This window comes from Poecilia formosa, unplaced genomic scaffold (genome assembly GCF_000485575.1).
Source record: "Poecilia formosa unplaced genomic scaffold, Poecilia_formosa-5.1.2 Scaffold186, whole genome shotgun sequence".
In the NCBI taxonomy this organism is placed as follows: Eukaryota; Metazoa; Chordata; class Actinopteri; order Cyprinodontiformes; family Poeciliidae; genus Poecilia; species Poecilia formosa.
Window position 1 is genome coordinate 700315 of NW_006800125.1, and position 22726 is coordinate 723040.

The following is a 22726-nucleotide window of genomic DNA, read 5'->3' on the forward strand; positions in this document are numbered from 1 at the left end:
TGAATAGTTGCGCTTTCGTTTCATATTTTGTTTTTTTTTTTTGTTTTTTTAGTCTGTCACATGAATTCCTGCATTTTGTTTGTGGTTGACAAAATGTGTGGAGATTCAAGGGATATGAGTAATTTAAGAAGATAAAATTGTTTGAGATTGTTTACGTTCAACTTTAATTGAGTCAATAACAACAGACATCTAAATGCAGCAATCTGTCTCTCCTAGGTGCGGTCCATGATCAGTGACTTTGCAGTGTTTCTTACAATTGTCGTCATGGTCCTGCTCGACTTTGCCGTTGGAGTGCCATCCCAAAAGCTGAAGGTGCCAAGCAAATTCCAGGTAATTCCATAGAAATGTCCAAGAAATATATGTCTAAACAATATGTAAGTGCAGATGAAAAGCTGTTAAAGTAAAGAAAAGTTGGAAGTAAGCAAAATTCACCTTGCTTTCAACACTTTTCCCAGTTTTCAGCACTTATTTGTGAGCTAAATTAGGACAACTTGTTGCAGGGAAATAGCGATACAAATGTCAACATGCGCACCCCTGCTCTTTTCCTGCAGCCTACCAGAGATGATAGAGGTTGGTTGATCAATCCAATCGGGCGCAACCCCTGGTGGACAGCCCTGGTCGCATCTATTCCCGCTCTTCTCTGCACCATCCTCATCTTCATGGACCAACAGATAACTGCTGTCATCATCAATCGCAAAGAGCACAAACTACTGGCAAGAGGAAAATAAAAAAATAATAAAAATACTGCTTCAGGCTTGGATTCTGAACCCGTAACTGACCCGCTCTCTGTTTTACAGAAAGGCTGTGGGTACCATCTAGACCTGCTGATGGTGGGGGTGATGCTGGCTGTGTGCTCCATCATGGGACTGCCGTGGTTCGTGGCAGCCACTGTGCTGTCCATCTCTCATGTCAACAGCCTGAAACTGGAGTCGGAGAGCGCAGCTCCGGGAGAGCAGCCGCGCTTCCTGGGCATCAGAGAGCAGCGACTCACGGGCCTGGTGATCTTCCTGCTCATGGGATGCTCTGTGTTCATGACTGGAGCCCTGCAGGTGGGTCACAATCACAATGCAGGTCTGATGAGTAAAGAAATGAAGGGATGGAAAAGTGGCAACACTTGACTTGACTGTTATGTGCCAAAGTTATTTATTATATCAACAAATTATGTCTAATAAAGTGTAACTCTGACGTTTTTCCTATTTCAGTTTATTCCTATGCCTGTATTGTACGGAGTTTTTCTTTACATGGGAGCATCTTCATTAAAAGGCATTCAGGTAAAACTATATTTCTTTATGAACCACACATCTATGAGAGCTTTTTTTTTTTGCTCTTCAAAGTAGTAAAATTGCAACATTAAATAATTTTCAAAAATTTGTTTAATGACTTACTTACAAAAAGTAACACGAAGGTTTTCATCTCAACTTTCCAATAAAAATGTCATATCTAAAAATGTGTCCATCTGTTTATCTGCCCAGTTCAACTAATTTGACTTTTCTACTGCGCCTTTTCAATAAAAAGACAATGACTCCAGATTATTTTGCTGCTTTCTCAAGAGCAACGGCAAGTGAACAAAATTATGCACAATCATTATCTGCATTTCAGCTAAGGGCTTTTAATGATGCATTACAATAGTTTTTGTTAAAGTTTGAATGGTTTTGGTTTTAGTTCTTTGCATAGTTTGCACATTTTCAGTAAAATTTAGGTTGGGAGTTCTCTTGAACATCCGATTCAAAGCCACTTAAAGAGTAAAATCTGGGTTAGATTAATGATATTTGGGTACAAACAGATTTACAAATAATACAATAAACACATCCAAACCGGTTTTGAATAATATTAATGTTTCCATTATGGATATCTATGGTCTGTGCTTAAGCAGTCTCTGCTTCTTCTCTTAATGTCAGATGATTATTTTCAGATTGAGGAAGGTTTTGCTTCCCTTGGATGTCGTCCACTAACATTATGCAGTCTGTTTCTCACTCTGAGCTGTCACAGACACTGTGATAAACCTCATGCCAAGCCTGAGGCACTTGTGAATTTCTTTTTAATTTATGCAAGTAGCACACTGCTTGCACTGGGATTTTAGCAGGACTCTGACAGTGACTGGTGGAGCGAAGGCTGGCTCTGTTTGTCTTGATTATTCCTGTAAATGTTCCTCTGCCCGTCTTTCTTTGGTTGTGTATTTTCCATCCTTAGAAACATCCCTTCATTCCAAAACCAAAGCTTTCTGGATTTTGTGCTGAATTTTTTATTACATATCAGCTCTTTCTTATTTTGTCGTTTCAGTTTCAATGTATTCACACAGGTCATCAATTGCATTCATAACAATTGATGGTTTGTTGAGGGTAATGTGCTGTGGCAATGTTATACCACTTTGCAAACAGTTTGGCATGTTGGTTATCAAGTTTGGTTCTGACATATTTCAACTGCAACTCTGTAAATAAAAACCAACTTGGATTTCATCACTCATTCCACACCAGTGGACTCTGTTTTCTGATTAGCCGACCTCTGAAGGCAGTTAGTTACACTAGATTTTAAATGGCGCTGCTGTGTATCCATGGCGTTTGGATGGATGTCAGTTTTTGGATGTCTTTCATGACTGAATTTTCAATTTACGATTTGTGTGTTTTCTTTGTTTTAAAAAGGAAATGATCAGCATGCAATCTCCAATCTCTCATGTAGTCTGCAATTCACCAGTGTTAATCGTTCTGTAGTGGTCTTCCTCTGCACTTGCTGATTTTTTATTTACTTCTAATCTTCTGTTCTGACTGTTTTCGTCTCAGTTCTTTGACCGCCTAAAGCTTTTTGGTATGCCAGCGAAGCACCAGCCAGACTTCATCTACCTGAGACACGTCCCTTTGAGGAAGGTGCATCTGTTCACTGTGACTCAGCTCACCTGTCTGGTGCTACTCTGGGTCATTAAGACCTCCCCTGCTGCGATCATCTTCCCCATGATGGTAATTATTGTCACTGAACAAAACCACTTCATTTGTTCTTCCAGTTTCTCTCTAGTCAGGATCTTGTTTTACTCCTGGTCCTGCAGGTCCTGGCTCTGGTTTTCATCCGGAAGCTGCTGGACTTGTGCTTCTCAAAACGAGAGCTGAGCTACCTCGATGACTTGATGCCTGAGTGGAAGAAGAAAAACCTGGACGATGCTTCCAAAAAATTGGAAGAGGTAATCTGAGTGGGGGGGGGGATCTTCAAATGTTTTGTTAATTCCTCTTGTTTATGGCCGCGCCTGTGTTTGTATCATGCAGGAATCGCAAGAAATGCTGAGCTTGAAAAGAGATGAATCAGCTGCTGTTCAGATTACGATGGAGGGAAGCAGACTTGTTCAAAAAGCACATGATCCCAAGTGAGACACACACACACNTAACTTAATTTGTATAATGACCAGCTAGCACTGCTAGAAGTGACAGAATGCATTGGGATGCAACTTTATCTCTCTCTCTGCTGCGTCTGCAAACCCACAACCTGTACTCACCCCCTGCCTGCAGAAGGCTCTTGCAGAGTACAAGCAGAAATGAACTGCAGAAACAAATGAGTATAATCTATCATGTTCACGCTTAAGGCATAAGCCTTGAGTTTAAGGCAAAGGAAGGAGGCATACTATATCAGTTATGGGTCCCTACAGAGGCTCGTATATGTGTAACAACCTAAACCTTGCAAGTATGTGCGCGCACACACAGCATTTTTTTCACAGCTTTTTCTTGCTTAAATAAGTTTTTTTCTTAAAGTTTCTCATGTTAGATTTTATTCACTCCAACACAGGCAGTGACTTAAAGTTTGTCATGTTAAGACAAACATTTTCAAGTGGAAGTTCTTCAAGAATCGTCACTCATGAAAATGTTAAAGGCATTTTTACACCATAGTCTTGCCTCAGATAAAAGTAAAACATTAACTTTTTTTTATATTCATGCATTTATCTTGACTTTGCTCTCTAATCTAATTTCTAAACAGATAATAAGAGCTGATTTTATTATCTTTTCATCATAATGTTTGAAGTTACACATTGAAACGGAGAAACAAGGAGCAAGAAAACAACAGACTTCTTCATAACATAAGGCCATGTTAGCTTTAGTTTTAATTCGTTAACACACATAACCTTGCAGCCCTTAAAGCTTCCCGGGCTTTACTGCATGCAGGCTTCATTGTGTTGCTCTGTTGTCGTTGTCCTTATTAACAAGTTTCACTGAGGTCAGCTCATTATCGCTGATCTTAAAGTGCGCTCAGAATAAATTCACTTACTGCAGACAAAATGTGCGTGAGAGAATCTCCTGGTGGCTGTGGGTAAAGAAAGGAGGCAGACTAATGCACAGTCTTGTGCTGACTAAACAAGTCAGCTTGAAAGGACAAGTAAGACGCAGACAGAAGCTGTTGTTCTTCAGGTCCATATGGTCTCATATGTCAGCAGCATTGATTCAGCTTCAGCAGCACATAGGCTGCTCTTACCTCAGACAGACAGATGTATGAGAACACTGGTGTAACACAGAAATTGGAAAAAGATTAGTGAAATTACAACATTTCTTGTTCAATTTAATATTTTTTCAGTTGTTTATGAGCTAAAAGTTCATAATTAGTTATAATTCATATTAACTTCTGGAAACAAGGAATGTGTAAAGATATAAAAATATCTAAATGCAATGAAAGTGGAAGAAGTGTGGTCTTCTTACCTTTGGAACCGTCTTCTTATGGTGATGTATCCAGAAAGGAGAAAAAGGACAGGAGAAATGTTGTGGGGACTGTAAATTGGAGAACTAACCAACCGGAACTGCACACAGAGATTTAAAAGCACAAAAAAAGTCCACATGAGGTTCTGACAATGTCTGTCAAAATGTTAATCCAAGAGCATCATCTGTTGAACTCTGTTCATCTGTGTTTTTGACCTGACACAGTTACTTAAAGTTAAGTAACAACATTGGAAGTTGTTTGTTAGAATTTCCTGCATGGTGGATCATTTTGGAAAAAATGCTCAGTGCATCCTCTTCCATGTGACAACACATCCATTTGACAAACTGCTATTTAAAAAAGACTTATTGTTATAAGTCTATTCTCTGTTTACAGCCATGATCAGATGCATTTGAGTGCGGTAGCAGATTCTATATAGTCAGCCATATGAAACTGTGTCTTTGATCCTAGGGGTGCAACTCCAAAAGCTCATTTTCTGTCAGAAATCGACATTTTAAAAGTATCTTTTTGATTTGAAAACAATTAAAGGGCTAATTGTGAAGATTTCAGGCTCTAACATGTGATGTCAGACCTTCTCCACGGAGACAAAAGCAGTCGTGGTTAGCAAACTAGATAAATACTATTTTATTAAGTCTCAGCTGCTTTTGCCCACAAGCCCAGTGTGAGTCTAAAATTGCGTTGCAGACATGGTTCTGGATCACCAGGAGGCGTCGCACGAGCTGGATGACACCGTCAGAGTTAGGGTGCGTGAGGCTCTGCTGAAGAGACACCATCACCAAAACGAGAAGAAGAAAAACCTGATTCCAATGGTACGCTCCATCACCGAGGGAGCACGCAAACAGTCCGAGCCTCAGGTAGTAGGTACGACTCATCACACACTCATCGGTGGGGAGCGGTTTTAATTTTGCAGGACTAAAGCAACAGACACACAAGTTACATTGCTTTGCAAAAGTGTTCACACCCCTTGAAAAGTTTTCACGTTTCGTCACATTACAACCACACACTGCGTGGAGTGTGTATGGACAGCAGTTTTTAAGTCTTGCCACAACTCTCAGTTTGGTTTAGGGTTGGACTTTGGCTGTTACATTTCATTCTCTAAAAAATTTTCGTCCAGGATTGCCTTGTGTTTTAGCTCCATCCCATTAAATCCTGCCAGTTTCTTCATCCCCACTGAAGAAAAGCATTCCCACAGCATGACGCTGATGGAAGTGAGTACAGGGAGGTGTGCAGTGCTTTTCCCAGTTTGTGGAAACCTTTGGATGGTTTTCATGGCTCCCTTACACATTGGTGGACTTTAATCACCACTAAGGTCACTTCTGAAGCCAACTGGACGCACTAGATTTCACCTATCGGATTAAAAGGGGCCAAATGCAAACGAATGCAACACTTTTCACCTTTTATTTGTGACAGATATTGAAAATGATAATTTCCCTTCGTTGTTGTGGTTGTTGATTGCTTTGTGTTAGTCTAAAAAGAATGAATACTTTTTGAAAGGCACCACAGAATCCTCTTCAAGCAGTAATCCTCCAGTACTTCATTGCTTCCGAGAATTAAGAAACTGGCAAGAGGAATCTAACTTTTGGAGATTTTTTTTCACACTTTGTTCTTGGAATGATATTTTCTCTGATTCAGCTGCGTTTTCTGTGAATCACATACATGCACACACCCACACTTTACCATCCATTAGGCTCCGCCACGTCTCCCCAGCCTCCTCTGCCGATGGAACCGGCCAAGAACGGCGCTGGACCGGACAGCAGTCAAGTGGACCTCAGTAAGGTAAACAAACCGGCTGAGGATTTCTCATTCATTTCATTAATATGGATGAATAATGGAAAATATATCATTTGTTATTTATGAATATTCACATGCTCATCTCAATACAGGTTACAGTATTGAGATGAGCTACAAATGATTTTTACCTCTAGTGCAGGAGGTGGATGTTTTAAATCTGTGCTTCAGTCTGGTAGTTTTCTCTTTTTGCTGCAACAGGTTGACCTGCACTTCATGAAGAAGATTCCAGAGGGCGCCGAGGCCTCAAATGTGCTGGTCGGTGTCCTGGACTTCCTGGAGAGGCCCGTTGTTGCGTTTGTACGCCTTTCCCCTGCTGTTCTGCTCACTGGACTCACTGAGGTTCCCATCCCCACCAGGTAGACAGCCACAGCTCCATCAGGCCTTGCTGGCAGGTCATGTTAATTCAGCTTTCAAAGGAGAGTTTATGAAGTATGGTTTATCTGCTGGTCCAAATCAGATTCCTGTTTATCCTTCTGGGCCCTGATGGAAAAGCTCAGCAGTACCACGAAATTGGACGTTCGATGGCGACTATTATGACGGATGAGGTGAGAGACCTTTAAGATTTTTCAGAACCATTCACTCTATTGAACTTTTTAGCATTTTTTTTTGCAATAATCACAGTTTGTGTGTTTTTTTCTTTTCTTTACCTGAGTAAAAATAAATGCATGCCAGTTTTTATTATTATTATTATTATTATTATTATTATTGTTTTTATTTTTCTCCCACATCCCTGTAATGCACTACTTCGTGTTGGCACATTACAAAAGAAAATGAAAAAGTTAAAGAGGTGTGAATACCTTTGCAAAAATATTGCAGCTTCTGAACCACCGATGACAGAAAAACTGAACATCTTTCTTGCAACGTTTTTCTTTGATTATTTTTAAATTTCTCATTGGATCAGATCTTCCACAACGTAGCGTACAAGGCGAAGGACAGAAGCGACCTGCTGGCAGGGATAGACGAGTTTCTGGACCAGGTGACTGTCCTGCCGCCAGGAGAGTGGGACCCTTCCATCCGAATAGAGCCCCCAAAGAGCGTCCCCTCTCAGGTAATGCATCTTACTTTTCAGCCCTGGATTTTAACCTCACTAGAGGCATTCAAAGTTGTTTATGTAATATGTGCGACTTGTTTTTTGTTTTTTTTTGCTTGCTTCTGACCTGCAGGAGAAGAGAAAAATGCCTGGAGTCCCCAACGGCACAACCCTGCAGGTAGAAGAACCACAACATGCTGAACACCACGGGCCGGAGCTGCAGAGGACAGGAAGGTAAGCAGCTGACCAGCCAGGTTTGTTACAGAGACTTGTTGCTTAATTATGATCAATATGGATGATTCTGACTGAATGTGCAAACCTTTTAGCATTCTGCTTCTTAGTTGCTGCTATGGGCAAAAACTGAATTTCTGAAGAAACGAGATGGGACAATATTAAGGGCCCAAAGAGGATTAAAGCACTTCTCAGATACTTTGTAAAAGGTTTTGTATTTTTCTTTCTGCTTGATAATTATGCACCACTTAATATAGATCAATCACACAGAAACCCAGTGAAATACATTGAAGTTTGTGGCCACAATCTGCAAAACATTCGCAAGGCCATGTATGTCACCTATTAGCTCCTCAAAAAAATGTTTTTTTTTTAAAGATTTTGTGGCACTAGTGACCTTTATGCATCAGTAGCCTGACATGGAGAGAGGCAGAGAGGCGGGGAAGAGACGCAGTAAATGGCCTGGGGTCAGGAAATGAACCCAGAGCAGCTGTGTCAAGGACCACAGCCTACAAATATGCATCTTCTGCTCTACCACTGAGCCATATGATGCCCTCTTCTGTACTTTCTGAAAAAGACTGGTGATTATTTACCCGGTGTTATTTGGTTTGTTTTTAAAAAGTGGCAACATGTTTGCCATCGTCATACATATAAATATAGCAGCGCTTGTTTTCTCTCTAAAATGAACAACCTGTCTTCAGGTTGTTCGGCGGCCTCATACTGGACATCAAGAGGAAAGCTCCTTTCTATGTGAGTGACTTCAAGGACGGCCTGAGCCTCCAGTGTGTGGCCTCCTTCCTCTTCCTCTACTGCGCCTGCATGTCTCCTGTCATCACTTTTGGAGGACTGCTGGGGGAAGCGACTGAAGGACGTATTGTAAGAGCAAAACCGTATTTACGCCACTATGAGGTGCTGTTTGTTCTCATCATGTGTGAGTGAAGACGAATCAAACACAATGCAATACCACCACCCGTTCCAGAGCGCCATAGAGTCGTTGTTTGGTGCTTCGATGACTGGAGTGGCCTACTCTCTGTTCGCTGGGCAGCCTCTCACCATTCTGGGCAGCACAGGTCCAGTACTGGTTTTTGAGAAGATACTCTTCAAATTCTGCAAGTACGTTGAGAAATTAAACGGCTCCTTTGCTGGCTAGTCGGGCCTTCGTCGGCCTCCTCTGACCCCCGCCTCTCTTTTCTTTCTCAGGGACTACGATCTGTCATATTTGTCTCTCCGGGCTTGCATTGGCCTGTGGACGGCACTGCTGTGTTTCATGTTAGTGGCCACAGACGCTAGCTCTCTGGTTTGCTACATCACTCGGTTCACTGAGGAGGCATTCGCCGCCCTCATCTGCCTCATCTTCATCTACGAGGCCTTGGAGAAACTGTTTCACTTGGGGGAGCTGTACCCCTTCAATGCAAACAGCGAGCTGGACAAACTCACGCTAGCATAGTGAGTAAACAGCTTCTTGTTTGTTTTTTTTCCTGTGTGTATTTGCAACTTATTTGCGTCTTTTTTCCCAAACCCTTGTAAGAACAAAAAGAAAAAAGTAAACAGAACCCAAACATATTCATTTAGTCAGTCAGCAAATGTTAATTTCCTGTTTTGTGTCCATCTCTCTGTGTAGCTGCAGGTGTTCACAGCCTGATAACCCCAGTAATAAAACCTTTGAGCTGTGGAGCGAGAGAAACATCACGGCCTGGGCTGTATCCTGGGAAAACCTGACTGTCAAGGTCATTTCGTTACATCTATATGCTTTCCATTCATTCATCATCCCTGCATGCTGTGATTTATTTCTGCCATATTTTTGATTGTCCAAAAAAAAAAAAACACACATAATCCTGCCACTATTTTATTTATGTTTGTGTTTTTAATAAATAATTCATATTTAAAGAGGAAAGTATGTTAGTTTTGCAAGTTTACAGTTTTTTTTTTTTTATCAGATACTTTACCTTCAAATAATTTCGCATTCATCGAGCGTCGTTGACAGGAAAACCTGTTTGTTTTTGTTCATTATCACTTGAAGCTACACGCTGTTTGCTAAGAAATGACCAAATAACATTCTAACTTTATTTTGTTTGGTGTTTCAAAGAGAGAAATAAGCTACGCCAGTTCAATGCTATTGAGCTCCATCCGTTGCTTTGGGTTTTAAAGAACAAAAACCAATTACAAATATTAGCTTTTATGACACACAGCAATCTGTGGCCAAAGAAGAGAAAATGAGGGAAGTTAAGTGACTTAGTGCGTCCTCTAAAAAATACCTAGAAAAAGATTGTCACATTGTTACCAAGGCATGTCATTAACTTTTCAGTCAATATGTAGCTCACCTACAAGGCCTTTTCTGCATGAGGCTGCATCCTTCTGTTGTTTATATTTCTTTGCTTCAGAATGTTTTTTTTTCTTTTTGGTTAACATTCAACAAAATCTCACCTTCCCTTTACCAGTTAATCTCTCTGAAGCACATCTGTAAGGCTGACATTTCTAGCATTTCATCTTGACAACACAAAGGTGTTTGTTATTTTCAGGAACATGTAATTACTTTGTTTTTTTTTATTATTATTATTATTATTATACTTTTACCCAATCAGCTCAAATAAAGGGGTCTCCATGTTGTTTTTTCTTGAGTCTGGGCTGAAATCTGTCTGCGTCCCCACAGGAGTGTATGAGCCTTCAAGGACACTTTGTTGGGACAGCATGTGGACACCACGGTCCCTTCACCCCAGATGTTCTCTTCTGGTCCATCATCTTGTTTTTTTCAACGTTCTTCATGTCGGCCTTCCTCAAGCAGTTTAAGACAAGTCGTTATTTCCCCACCAAGGTACCTCACCACCTTGTTGATGTATGATGGTTGGCAGGATCATGTTTTTTTTGTTTTTTTTTATATTCTTAGCAGGGACCCGTCAAAGTTGATTGGAAGATGAATGGAAGCAAACAGAGTAAATAAATGGAAGAAATATCTGAGATTAGGCTGGAGGTTTACCTTTCAGCAGTCCAACGACTCTAAACATACAGCCAGAGATGCAATGAAAGCGTTTCGAGCAAAGAATACCCCTGAGTTAGAATGGCCTAGTCAAAGTCTAGCCCAAGTCCCGGACTTGAAAATGACTATTTATTGCCATTTTTCAAAGTGGAATGGAAATATTGTTCCCTAGATGTTCGAATCCGGCAGAGACATACCTCAACAGATTTATAGGTGTGATTGTAGCAAATCAACACCAGAGGAGAAAATCGAGCGGTTGGTTGTACTGTTTTTTATTTTTGGAGCATCAGAGAAAAGAGGGCCAAATACAAACACATGTAATGTTTTTGTGATTTGTACAAAATGTTGAAAATTTTGAATAGTTGCGCTTTCGTTTCATATTTTGTTTTTTTTTTTTGTTTTTTTAGTCTGTCACATGAATTCCTGCATTTTGTTTGTGGTTGACAAAATGTGTGGAGATTCAAGGGATATGAGTAATTTAAGAAGATAAAATTGTTTGAGATTGTTTACGTTCAACTTTAATTGAGTCAATAACAACAGACATCTAAATGCAGCAATCTGTCTCTCCTAGGTGCGGTCCATGATCAGTGACTTTGCAGTGTTTCTTACAATTGTCGTCATGGTCCTGCTCGACTTTGCCGTTGGAGTGCCATCCCAAAAGCTGAAGGTGCCAAGCAAATTCCAGGTAATTCCATAGAAATGTCCAAGAAATATATGTCTAAACAATATGTAAGTGCAGATGAAAAGCTGTTAAAGTAAAGAAAAGTTGGAAGTAAGCAAAATTCACCTTGCTTTCAACACTTTTCCCAGTTTTCAGCACTTATTTGTGAGCTAAATTAGGACAACTTGTTGCAGGGAAATAGCGATACAAATGTCAACATGCGCACCCCTGCTCTTTTCCTGCAGCCTACCAGAGATGATAGAGGTTGGTTGATCAATCCAATCGGGCGCAACCCCTGGTGGACAGCCCTGGTCGCATCTATTCCCGCTCTTCTCTGCACCATCCTCATCTTCATGGACCAACAGATAACTGCTGTCATCATCAACCGCAAGGAGCACAAACTACTGGCAAGAGGAAAATAAAAAAATAATAAAAATACTGCTTCAGGCTTGGATTCTGAACCCGTAACTGACCCGCTCTCTGTTTTACAGAAAGGCTGTGGGTACCATCTAGACCTGCTGATGGTGGGGGTGATGCTGGCTGTGTGCTCCATCATGGGACTGCCGTGGTTCGTGGCAGCCACTGTGCTGTCCATCTCTCATGTCAACAGCCTGAAACTGGAGTCGGAGAGCGCAGCTCCGGGAGAGCAGCCGCGCTTCCTGGGCATCAGAGAGCAGCGACTCACGGGCCTGGTGATCTTCCTGCTCATGGGATGCTCTGTGTTCATGACTGGAGCCCTGCAGGTGGGTCACAATCACAATGCAGGTCTGATGAGTAAAGAAATGAAGGGATGGAAAAGTGGCAACACTTGACTTGACTGTTATGTGCCAAAGTTATTTATTATATCAACAAATTATGTCTAATAAAGTGTAACTCTGACGTTTTTCCTATTTCAGTTTATTCCTATGCCTGTATTGTACGGAGTTTTTCTTTACATGGGAGCATCTTCATTAAAAGGCATTCAGGTAAAACTATATTTCTTTATGAACCACACATCTATGAGAGCTTTTTTTTTTTGCTCTTCAAAGTAGTAAAATTGCAACATTAAATAATTTTCAAAAATTTGTTTAATGACTTACTTACAAAAAGTAACACGAAGGTTTTCATCTCAACTTTCCAATAAAAATGTCATATCTAAAAATGTGTCCATCTGTTTATCTGCCCAGTTCAACTAATTTGACTTTTCTACTGCGCCTTTTCAATAAAAAGACAATGACTCCAGATTATTTTGCTGCTTTCTCAAGAGCAACGGCAAGTGAACAAAATTATGCACAATCATTATCTGCATTTCAGCTAAGGGCTTTTAATGATGCATTACAATAGTTTTTGTTAAAGTTTGAATGGTTTTGGTTTTAGTTCTTTGCATAGTTTGCACATTTTCAGTAAAATTTAGGTTGGGAGTTCTCTTGAACATCCGATTCAAAGCCACTTAAAGAGTAAAATCTGGGTTAGATTAATGATATTTGGGTACAAACAGATTTACAAATAATACAATAAACACATCCAAACCGGTTTTGAATAATATTAATGTTTCCATTATGGATATCTATGGTCTGTGCTTAAGCAGTCTCTGCTTCTTCTCTTAATGCCAGATGATTATTTTCAGATTGAGGAAGGTTTTGCTTCCCTTGGATGTCGTCCACTGACATTATGCAGTCTGTTTCTCACTCTGAGCTGTCACAGACACTGTGATAAACCTCATGCCAAGCCTGAGGCACTTGTGAATTTCTTTTTAATTTATGCAAGTAGCACACTGCTTGCACTGGGATTTTAGCAGGACTCTGACAGTGACTGGTGGAGCGAAGGCTGGCTCTGTTTGTCTTGATTATTCCTGTAAATGTTCCTCTGCCCGTCTTTCTTTGGTTGTGTATTTTCCATCCTTAGAAACATCCCTTCATTCCAAAACCAAAGCTTTCTGGATTTTGTGCTGAATTTTTTATTACATATCAGCTCTTTCTTATTTTGTCGTTTCAGTTTCAATGTATTCACACAGGTCATCAATTGCATTCATAACAATTGATGGTTTGTTGAGGGTAATGTGCTGTGGCAATGTTATACCACTTTGCAAACAGTTTGGCATGTTGGTTATCAAGTTTGGTTCTGACATATTTCAACTGCAACTCTGTAAATAAAAACCAACTTGGATTTCATCACTCATTCCACACCAGTGGACTCTGTTTTCTGATTAGCCGACCTCTGAAGGCAGTTAGTTACACTAGATTTTAAAAGTCGCTGCTGTGTATCCATGGCGTTTGGATGGATGTCAGTTTTTGGATGTCTTTCATGACTGAATTTTCAATTTACGATTTGTGTGTTTTCTTTGTTTTAAAAAGGAAATAACCAGCATGCAATCTCCAATCTCTCATGTAGTCTGCAATTCACCAGTGTTAATCGTTCTGTAGTGGTCTTCCTCTGCACTTGCTGATTTTTTATTTACTTCTAATCTTCTGTTCTGACTGTTTTCGTCTCAGTTCTTTGACCGCCTAAAGCTTTTTGGTATGCCAGCGAAGCACCAGCCAGACTTCATCTACCTGAGACACGTCCCTTTGAGGAAGGTGCATCTGTTCACTGTGACTCAGCTCACCTGTCTGGTGCTACTCTGGGTCATTAAGACCTCCCCTGCTGCGATCATCTTCCCCATGATGGTAATTATTGTCACTGAACAAAACCACTTCATTTGTTCTTCCAGTTTCTCTCTAGTCAGGATCTTGTTTTACTCCTGGTCCTGCAGGTCCTGGCTCTGGTTTTCATCCGGAAGCTGCTGGACTTGTGCTTCTCAAAACGAGAGCTGAGCTACCTCGATGACTTGATGCCTGAGTGGAAGAAGAAAAACCTGGATGATGCTTCCAAAAAATTGGAAGAGGTAATCTGAGTGGGGGGGGGGATCTTCAAATGTTTTGTTAATTCCTCTTGTTTATGGCCGCGCCTGTGTTTGTATCATGCAGGAATCGCAAGAAATGCTGAGCTTGAAAAGAGATGAATCAGCTGCTGTTCAGATTACGATGGAGGGAAGCAGACTTGTTCAAAAAGCACATGATCCCAAGTGAGACACACACACACACGCACACGCGCACACACACACGCACACACATACGATGAATATGGTCTTGATTGATGGTCTTGAAACACTTTGAATTGCCTTGCTGCTGAAAATGTGCTATATAAGTAAAATTACCTTACCTACCTTACCTTGATTAATAGGATTATTATAGAGATTTGTCACTTTCCCATCCATCTCTTTGCATGCCTGTGTTTTTTATTATCTGGTGTGTGGGGCTCTGTCTTCATGTTCCCCCAGTGAATCCTGTATATTCCTCTAATGCCTTTCCTCAATTTTACCCTTTTTCCTCCTCCTGTCCCTCAGGTGTGATCCCTCTGAGATTAACATATCTGATGAAATGTCTAAAACCACTGTGTGGAAATCCCTCAACTCCAATCAAAAGGACATTCGTCCTTTGGCTGCTAAAAAGGCAAGGCCGTACCCTCCTTCATCCCTCGTCCCTACCTGGAGGAAACAATCTTGCTGCACACTGTCATCTTCTGCTTTTTTGATGATTTGCTGTTTGTTCTCTGTTTCATTGTAGTCAGCTGGCTTGTCCTGCGAGCTGCTTTGACTCTGTGTTTGTGTGCTTCGTCCTGCAGGATTGAAGGGATCACGTTCATTGATGAGTGAAGACATTCAGCTGTGTCACCTTGCTGTAGTTCTGGGCCACCGGAGGCCACAGGTTGACCAAACCAAAGCAGCCTCTCCAGAGCTTACAGAAGAAAAAAAAAAACCCTGCATCATCAGCCACATACATACAGAGAAAGTCAGCTGAGCTGTATACATGTGTACTTCTGTCTGTTTCAGGTTTGTAGATATAATAGAGATTCAAGTCTTTATCCCATACTCTAAATTTAACTGATATACACAAAGCATCACAATGCTGATATTTTCAAACTTAAACTCGCAGCAAAGCATAATATTCTATTACTGTATCCATCCAGCACAGTTCAGCTCAATAATGTAATTTTCCTGATACATCTGAGAGGATGATGGTGAGACAAACATAAAATGTTTGAATGACAGAATGATAGTTTACATTCATACAGTTAAAGACGCTACACAGTAGGGTATTATTTTCACTAATTCATATGAATTGACTATAAAAAAAAACACAAAATGTGCTGAATTATAGATTTCCACCGCAGGATTTTACAAAATGCAATGTTTTATGAAGCACCCTTTGGGGGGGAAAAAAAAGTGGTAATTTTGCTTTGTTTTGATGACATCACAAGAAGTACAAGACTGACATTAACATTATGGCAGAAGAGCCAAATGAGCTCTTCATTTTGGTGGGAAACATTCAGTAAAATAGAAAAAATGAGGAAAGTGCAAACAGACTGGGGTCAGTTGCCTTGTGCCTTTTTTGATGTCACCAGAATCCACAACACAAGAGCCAAAAATCCCCCAAAAACTGGCCATAAAACATTATTAGTTAAGAAATTATATCTAGAGATTGATTGACTGAGCGATTGACGGTTGATTGATCAATTTATCTTTCTGGTTTGTAGCTTCAAGAGACAATAAAGATAGGTAAGAGAGTGAAGAGATATGCGTCAGTATTACCTAAATTATCCCCATATTCCATTAGTGTTTTACAAAGGGAAACTTTCAGTGTGGCTTTTAAAGGGACAGTGCTCTGTATTTTCCAGGCACATTTTACAAAAAAATCAAGCATCTATGATAACTTCAGTTGCTATGAAAATGATGTATATCAGAAACAACTGAAAAGAAATTTGGGTAACACGTCTTTTGACGGTGTGTGCATAAGCATGAAATAACATCTGCCATAAAGATGAAGGAGTCTTTATAAATGTCTATGAATGTTGTCATGAAGTGTCATTTGGTAAATAATGACATTTTTAATGCAAAGTTGCTCTAAAAGTTGCATTGAAAGTCCATTGAAAGTGCTAACTTTGCATTAATGTGTCATTATTTACAAAATCTTGCAAAGTTGACCCTTTTAATGGACTTTAATGCAACTTTTAAAACAGGTTAAAAGTGTCAATATTTACCAAATGACACTTCATGACAACAGTCATGCCTCTGTCTAAAAACTCCTGCTCTTTCTGCCACTCCCCCTTTAGGATGTCAATGCATTGTTTCTCTATTAACCATTTAGCAATGTTTTTACCAGCGTTGCACTGAGAAGTAGCTCCAGTTCAACAGACGCTCAGTTCCACCAGCTGTTTGCTAATTGTTGCTGGCTAGTCTGAAGGACCTGAGTGGGGGATTTGTGGAGGAAAAGTGCTCTGTTATGTGAAAACGTGTGAGTTCGAAAGCTGCAGCTCAGAGGTGGAGCCAGGTCCACCCAGGCAAATGGTTGCCATTGGAGATTAAAGGATTTCTCAAACATCCATGAAAGAAACAAAGCAACACTCCAAGTATGTTTTTCATGAGGGATAACATTAGAAGATGATGCAAAGCTCAAAAATGTCAATTTTACATCATACTGCCCCCTTTAAAAGTAGACAAGGTGTCTGGCTTTGAATCCACGATTATGAAACAGAGGAATTTTATAACTGAGGATTCTTGTTTCTTGTTTCACAGACGCAATCTGTGAAACAAGAAACGAGACAAAGCCAGTGTTGGAAAGACACAAAACTAGGAGTCTTTTCAATATAGTGAAGCTCTGTCATAGAGGTATGTAAAGATTTTTTTTATGATTATTTACTTATTTAATCTGAATTTTTCATATTGAATATTTTATAAATTTGTCATTTCTTTAGAATAGCTTGCCTCTGGCATTTTGGAAGAAAGTGTTGCTTTTTAGAGAACTACTTTGATCATGTGTGTTACATTCAAGAGTCAAATCTGACCCGCCATGCAGTAGTTATTTCTGTGGCTTTCTGGACCTCAGAGGGCCACAGAAGTAGAATTTTGAGATAATAGCTATGTGCTTAAATATTACTCCATCAGTCCAATCAAATCAGTTTTTACTTGCGCAGAGCCAAATTACATCGATGTCAAAAGATGTTAACTATGATTTCGTCTTTAATCGAATGCAGGAGAATCTATAATACCTTAACAGTTTTTTAATAGGTCCCATTAATAATACATTCTACCACAACAGGCCCTTTGAGGACATTCATGATCCTGAATACACAAAAAATAAATAAACATTCTTTTCCTCCATCAATCTGGGATGCGATGCTGTAAATGTTGGCAGGTGACATAAGAAGTATCATGTAACATGTTTTATGTCAATTAAAGAAAATATCTCTGGTTCCTGCACACTGGTACCAGATTAAAAATTTATCAACCAGAAAGTAAGTTTCAAGAATGCTCAGTTCAAACCTTTAAAGCAGAAAACTTTGAATCATTCAGATTTTACTTAGTCATGTAGTCTAGCTAAATTGTGTTTTTCTTGGTTAAATGCTCATTTTTGCAGAGTTTCGTCCAATTAATGAAAAAGATTTTATATAAATATTAGAAAATATAAGTAAAAAGTAATGTTGAAAGATCAGAGCCCTGTGGATCTCCCTAACAAACACTGGTGTGAGGAAGATTTGTTATCGACATCAACAGCATGGGATCTCTAACATAAACACAACTTAACCAAAAACACATTCAAGCCTCAGAAAAATAACTGGATGACCTCTGGTTGACCTTGAAATTGATCTGCGTGAAGTGTACAAGGCTTTCATTCACTGTGTGACCGCACTGAGAACATTCTTCCCAAATATGGGAACTCAATCAACAAATCACAATAATAACTCTAAATCCAACTTCCTTTTGTAGAAATACGCTACTAAAACAAACTTTGCTCTTTGTTCTCAGTCAAAACAACTCAAAGCCAGATCACTCATTCTGCCATGATCTCTGTCCTTTTCTTCTTTATTGTTGTCATTTAATTTTAAAATGTTTTTAGATGTTGAAACTGAAAGGTGCCAAGGTTAAAAAGCCACCTCAGTGCTACCAATTCAGCTTATTTTTTAAATCTCATCTTTTCCGTCTTGTTGCCTTTTTAATAGTGACTATGAAGGTTGGAGGATGTTCTGCACAATGTCTTGTCATGTATTTTATTTTACTTTCATTTGAACCCAGACAAGATTATGAATGCATCTGAAAGGCACTTTAGATGGAGTCATGTCCCCTGTTGTTTTGAAAGATTTCTTTTTTTTATGCGCTTTAGGATATTTTGAGGAATAATTTAATCTTAGTTTTGACCTCAGTTGGCCAAAACTCAGTTTTTGATCCATCAAATACATTTTCTAAGCGTGCTGTCTTGGTTTTCCCATTTTTGGTGTTCTCTTCTTTCTTCCTGTAAGATACAAAAGAAAAAAGTTTTTTAGTTGAAAAAAGAAACACCAGCTGCACAGAGATAAGAGGCCTCTCTGCTTCTGTTGCATTTGTTTCAGGATGTCCTGATACATATTAAACCTAGATAATACAATTTGACCTAAATGTCCATCTGTTGTTTTATTATAAGTTCATTTATATTCTGAATTTATTAATTAACTTTATTTAAGCTATGTTCCCCCAGTTTAGCCTATTGGCACCTTAAGATAAGCAGACAGATTATTGGTATAAACAATATTCTCCAGTAATACTTATTTATGTGCACTTTCTGTAGATAAAGATGATATATTTATTCTCTTATGATATTCTAAGCAAATTATTTTACAAAAAAATACAGCTCTTTATTTTTAGATGTGAAATGATATGTTATTCTTTATATTTTATGTATATTCTGTAACAAGGAAGAGGAGAGAGGCTGAGGAAAGCATGTATTTGTTTAATGGAGATCAAAGATAGCTGAAAAAAATGGAAGCTTTACTTTTCTCTACATTGCCTTGCAAAACACGAACTCACATTTTAGGTGACATAGCAACACAAAGGAATGCATAATTATATAGTGGAACAAAGAGATAAATGGTTGCAATGTTTTTTTTTTTGTTTTTTTAAATTGCAAGCGTGAGAAGTGGGACTTGTGAATGTATCCAGCCCTCTTTACGAACTACCTCTAAAAAATCAGCGTGTATTTGCCTTTACGAGTCAACTAACTAAATGCCATAGATAAGGATGCCATACAGCCTGACCACTAGACTATCAGGGATCTCAGATAAGGAATCTGTTTGGTGTTTCTCCCAACGTAATAGAGAACACAGGCAATACGTGGAATAATGTGTTTGTCTCAGATGAGACCTAAACCAATCTTTTTGGGACTTTATGCAAAGCTATGTTTATGGTGGTAAACTGAAACTTCATACCACCTTGAGAACACCACTCCCTGTGTAGTGAATGGTGGTGGCAGCATCATAATGCGGGGGGTGTTTTCCTGGAGCTGATGCCAGGAAACTGGTCAGAGTAGATGGGAAGATGGATGTCCTACAAAGATTCACTCTTTGTAGGACAAATATTTATAACATAAATTCATGTAACACTTTCCAGATTTTTAGTTGTAGACATGTTGAAAGCCGTGTATCATTATGTTGGTATATAACATACACGTCCAATAAAATATACTACAGTTTGTGACTGTTGAGTGATAAAATGTGAGGCTATGAAAACTTTTGCAAGGCAATGTAGAGCGACTTAAAGCAATCCAGATTACCTAGACAAAAAACACAAGGTTTGCACTGAAGAATAAATTAAAATGGATAATACAAAGATAAAGGCGCACGTTATCCAAGAACTGCTGTATTAATATTAAAACTATTCCATAAAATCACTACAATACAAGGTATGTGTGCTGACAAAATATAAGTAAATGAATATTATCCCGTGTGTTATTATACAACCACGCCTTGGATTCTTCCTTTTTTCTTTGAAGCAAAGTGCACAAGCAATTAATTAAAATACCTCTTCCAAAAAAGGCACTAACGAGCATTTTGTACAGCGCTTTCATGTAACTCTGCTTTGAGTCTGTCAGACTTCTGAATGTGAAAGGTTATCGAGCATTGACCCAAAACGAACTGAATCAAAAGCATGAATGAAACGTCGAAGTGTAAATATATGTACAAAACCACAGAGTTGTTACCCAAGCTAAAACCATGAGATGTACAATAGTGTGAAATCGCAGTTAAACATTTTGAGTTTAAAGGATGTAAATGTGCTTCAATAGTAGAATTATGAGGAAAAATGCAATTTCAGTGTGTCTTAAACTTGACTCCTATTTCACTATTATGTGGGTATAAGGTGAATTAAAAAGTAAACTGCCTTTAGACTATTATTGGTTAACTATGTATGCAGTCATGGTAGAAAGAAAGTACACCCTCTGTCAGTTCTAGGGCTTCAGGGTGTAAATGAGCTGGCCTTTAACGGATTTGATGGTTCTTTGAATCCAAATCTACGTTTCCTGATCCCTCCAGATCACTCTTCATTAGACAACACAGACATGGAAAAAACTGCGAGAATTTAAATAAGTCTTAAAAGCCCTGGCAGAGAAATCCTGAGCCAAGCAGACTTGACCCCTGCTTAAGTTGGAGAAATAAAATTTACACGATATGTTGAATAACCATTTACATACATGCAAACAAAAATGTTCATTGTTAGAAAGATATGTTACCAAGTCATAATTAAAAACTAATTTGGGGGATTGCCTCTGACTGGGGTAAGCACTTTATTCTTATTGCCTGAATTTATTTACAGTTATTTAAAAAAATAAACATTTGCATTTTTGAGAGATTGGTCATGAAGAAATACCCCATACAGGTATTTAGCATAACTACAGATAACTTCGCACACTAGATGGCAGCATAATGCATCACTAAATATTTTGCTTTTTTTGTGCTAAATGTGCATCATCAGGCATTAGTGGTATACACACCTCACATTGACTGTGTGGTAGTTAAAGATGGCAAAATTTAAATTCAGCTAAAAGGGTAAAAAAAGGAAGGAAACGATATCAATTTACAATTTATTTGAAATTCTCTACATCTAAATAACTTTTTATTATGCTGTATCAAGATGAAATTGACACACATATTTTTTAATAAATGGCATTAAAGATGTTCCTGATGGTCTGAGCTTTCATAAAACAAAAGAAAACTGATTCATCAGTCTATACTTTAAAAGAAAGAAGAAAAGAATAGAAAACCAAAACAAGTGCATAATCATAAAAGAGCTACAACTAATTGGGCAAACTTATAAAACATTTTGTTTTGTTTGTCAAACAATATCACACCATAATCTCTACACAAAGAAAGATGTTGATTTCTCACCTTTTTTTGTCCTGCAACTAATAAAATCATTTCACTCTGTTTTGAGTGTAGTGTCTGGGCAGACCTGCTTTTAGAGCCAGCAGCGTAACCTCAACGCAGTCTGTTGTTCTTGGCCCTTGTTGCACCTGGTTGTCATGGAAACGCTGATTCCTTAAATGAGAAGGAAGCAATGGCTATTTGTTTTTATCAAATTTGGCCACAGCTGTAAATGAATAAAAACAAATAAACTGGTGTGTAAGGTGAGCCCCTCCGTATAAAATACTTTGTAAGACTTCATTATTTTGAGCTGGAAAAACACATTGAACCGTTTAAAGGTGGTTTGCTTTCTACTCACCATGACTGCACAGGATATGTGACCAAGGGAGATAACACATTTAGATAGACGTGAGCTTAAATCTATTTTGAGTACATCTGTGCCTGTAATGGATGTTTTCTGTTGTGTTTACATCCAAGCAAAAAAGCACATCTTCAGTCAGTAATGAAGTACCTGCTTTCAGAAAACATTTCTCCTTGGTCACATTTAGGATTGTTGTAACCAAACCTTCATTCACAGTCCTGTAGCCACTATAGTTTTTGAGCAGAAGAAGAGAAGAAAAAAAGAAAAAAAAATCCCTGCACAATGTAGGGCTGTGACCTTCTGGAGAATAGACGTGCTGAGTAGGAGGACAAGGTGACGACAGAGTGACAAGAAGTGAGAAGATGCAGTGAAAGAGGAGCACCTGTTCTGCTGTAACCTTGTGTGATTTGAGCCACAATGAGCGTGATGTCTACTGTTGGAATAATAATGTTTTTCTATGTATGTGTAATTTAATTTTTAATTACAGCAACATGGAAAATAAACTGAAACTGCAATATGAATATCTGAGTATGAGTTTGAGTGTTTGTGGCGATACGGTAATAAATGACTGTCTTTATTGCTTCAACTTCATCCCACCACAACCCAAAGGGAAACGAGAAGAAAACAAATTTATGAACACTACAAAAAAAGAAAAAATAAAATATAAATATTTTAAAAAGGGGGGTAAAATGCAAACAGTTATTTCACTCTAAAAAAAACTATATGACAGAAATTAATTAGTTAATAAAAACAAATAAAGTTATAGTTTTATAACTTTATATTTTATATGTATAAAATGTAACTATTTTATTT

General features: G+C 38.8%; 2 protein-coding genes across 3 annotated transcripts in view; both read left to right on the plus strand.

The window, feature by feature from the left end:
• The window catches only part of LOC103147635 (electroneutral sodium bicarbonate exchanger 1-like), a 37048-nt gene extending 33692 nt beyond the window's left edge, over nt 1-3356 (plus strand). Inside the window, exons 17-23 of the mRNA XM_007566076.2 lie at nt 217-330; nt 552-713; nt 798-1049; nt 1203-1271; nt 2778-2951; nt 3038-3169; nt 3252-3356. Of these exons, the coding sequence (XP_007566138.1) occupies nt 217-330; nt 552-713; nt 798-1049; nt 1203-1271; nt 2778-2951; nt 3038-3169; nt 3252-3353 (1005 nt within the window). The 3' untranslated portion in view covers nt 3354-3356. The remainder of the gene's footprint in view (nt 1-216; nt 331-551; nt 714-797; nt 1050-1202; nt 1272-2777; nt 2952-3037; nt 3170-3251) is intronic.
• A 1984-nt stretch (nt 3357-5340) lies between these two features.
• On the plus strand, nt 5341-15598 carry LOC103147672 (electroneutral sodium bicarbonate exchanger 1-like). 2 transcript variants are annotated; one of them, XM_007566128.2, is made up of 20 exons: nt 5341-5544; nt 6371-6459; nt 6673-6830; nt 6932-7019; nt 7376-7522; nt 7638-7738; nt 8434-8608; nt 8712-8845; nt 8933-9178; nt 9354-9459; nt 10383-10544; nt 11278-11391; nt 11613-11774; nt 11859-12110; nt 12264-12332; nt 13839-14012; nt 14099-14230; nt 14313-14410; nt 14732-14837; nt 15010-15598. In XM_007566128.2, exons 1-20 carry the CDS (start codon nt 5370-5372, stop codon nt 15013-15015), a joined length of 2694 nt encoding a protein of 897 aa, XP_007566190.2. In that variant the 5' UTR covers nt 5341-5369; the 3' UTR covers nt 15016-15598. The 2 variants fall into 2 exon arrangements, with proteins under 2 accessions (XP_007566190.2, XP_016534140.1); XM_016678654.1 differs by lacking the exon at nt 14732-14837.
• The last annotated feature ends 7128 nt before the right edge of the window (nt 15599-22726 follow it).

Excerpts from the sequence above, each read along its gene's own strand:
- LOC103147672 (XM_007566128.2), top strand. The coding sequence starts at position 5,370 with ATGGTTCTGGATCACCAGGAGGCGTCGCACGAGCTGGATGACACCGTC. Across the intron at positions 7,020-7,375 it reads CGACTATTATGACGGATGAG|ATCTTCCACAACGTAGCGTA; the intron begins GTGAGAGACCTT and ends TCATTGGATCAG. Across the intron at positions 8,846-8,932 it reads ATACTCTTCAAATTCTGCAA|GGACTACGATCTGTCATATT; the intron begins GTACGTTGAGAA and ends TTTCTTTCTCAG.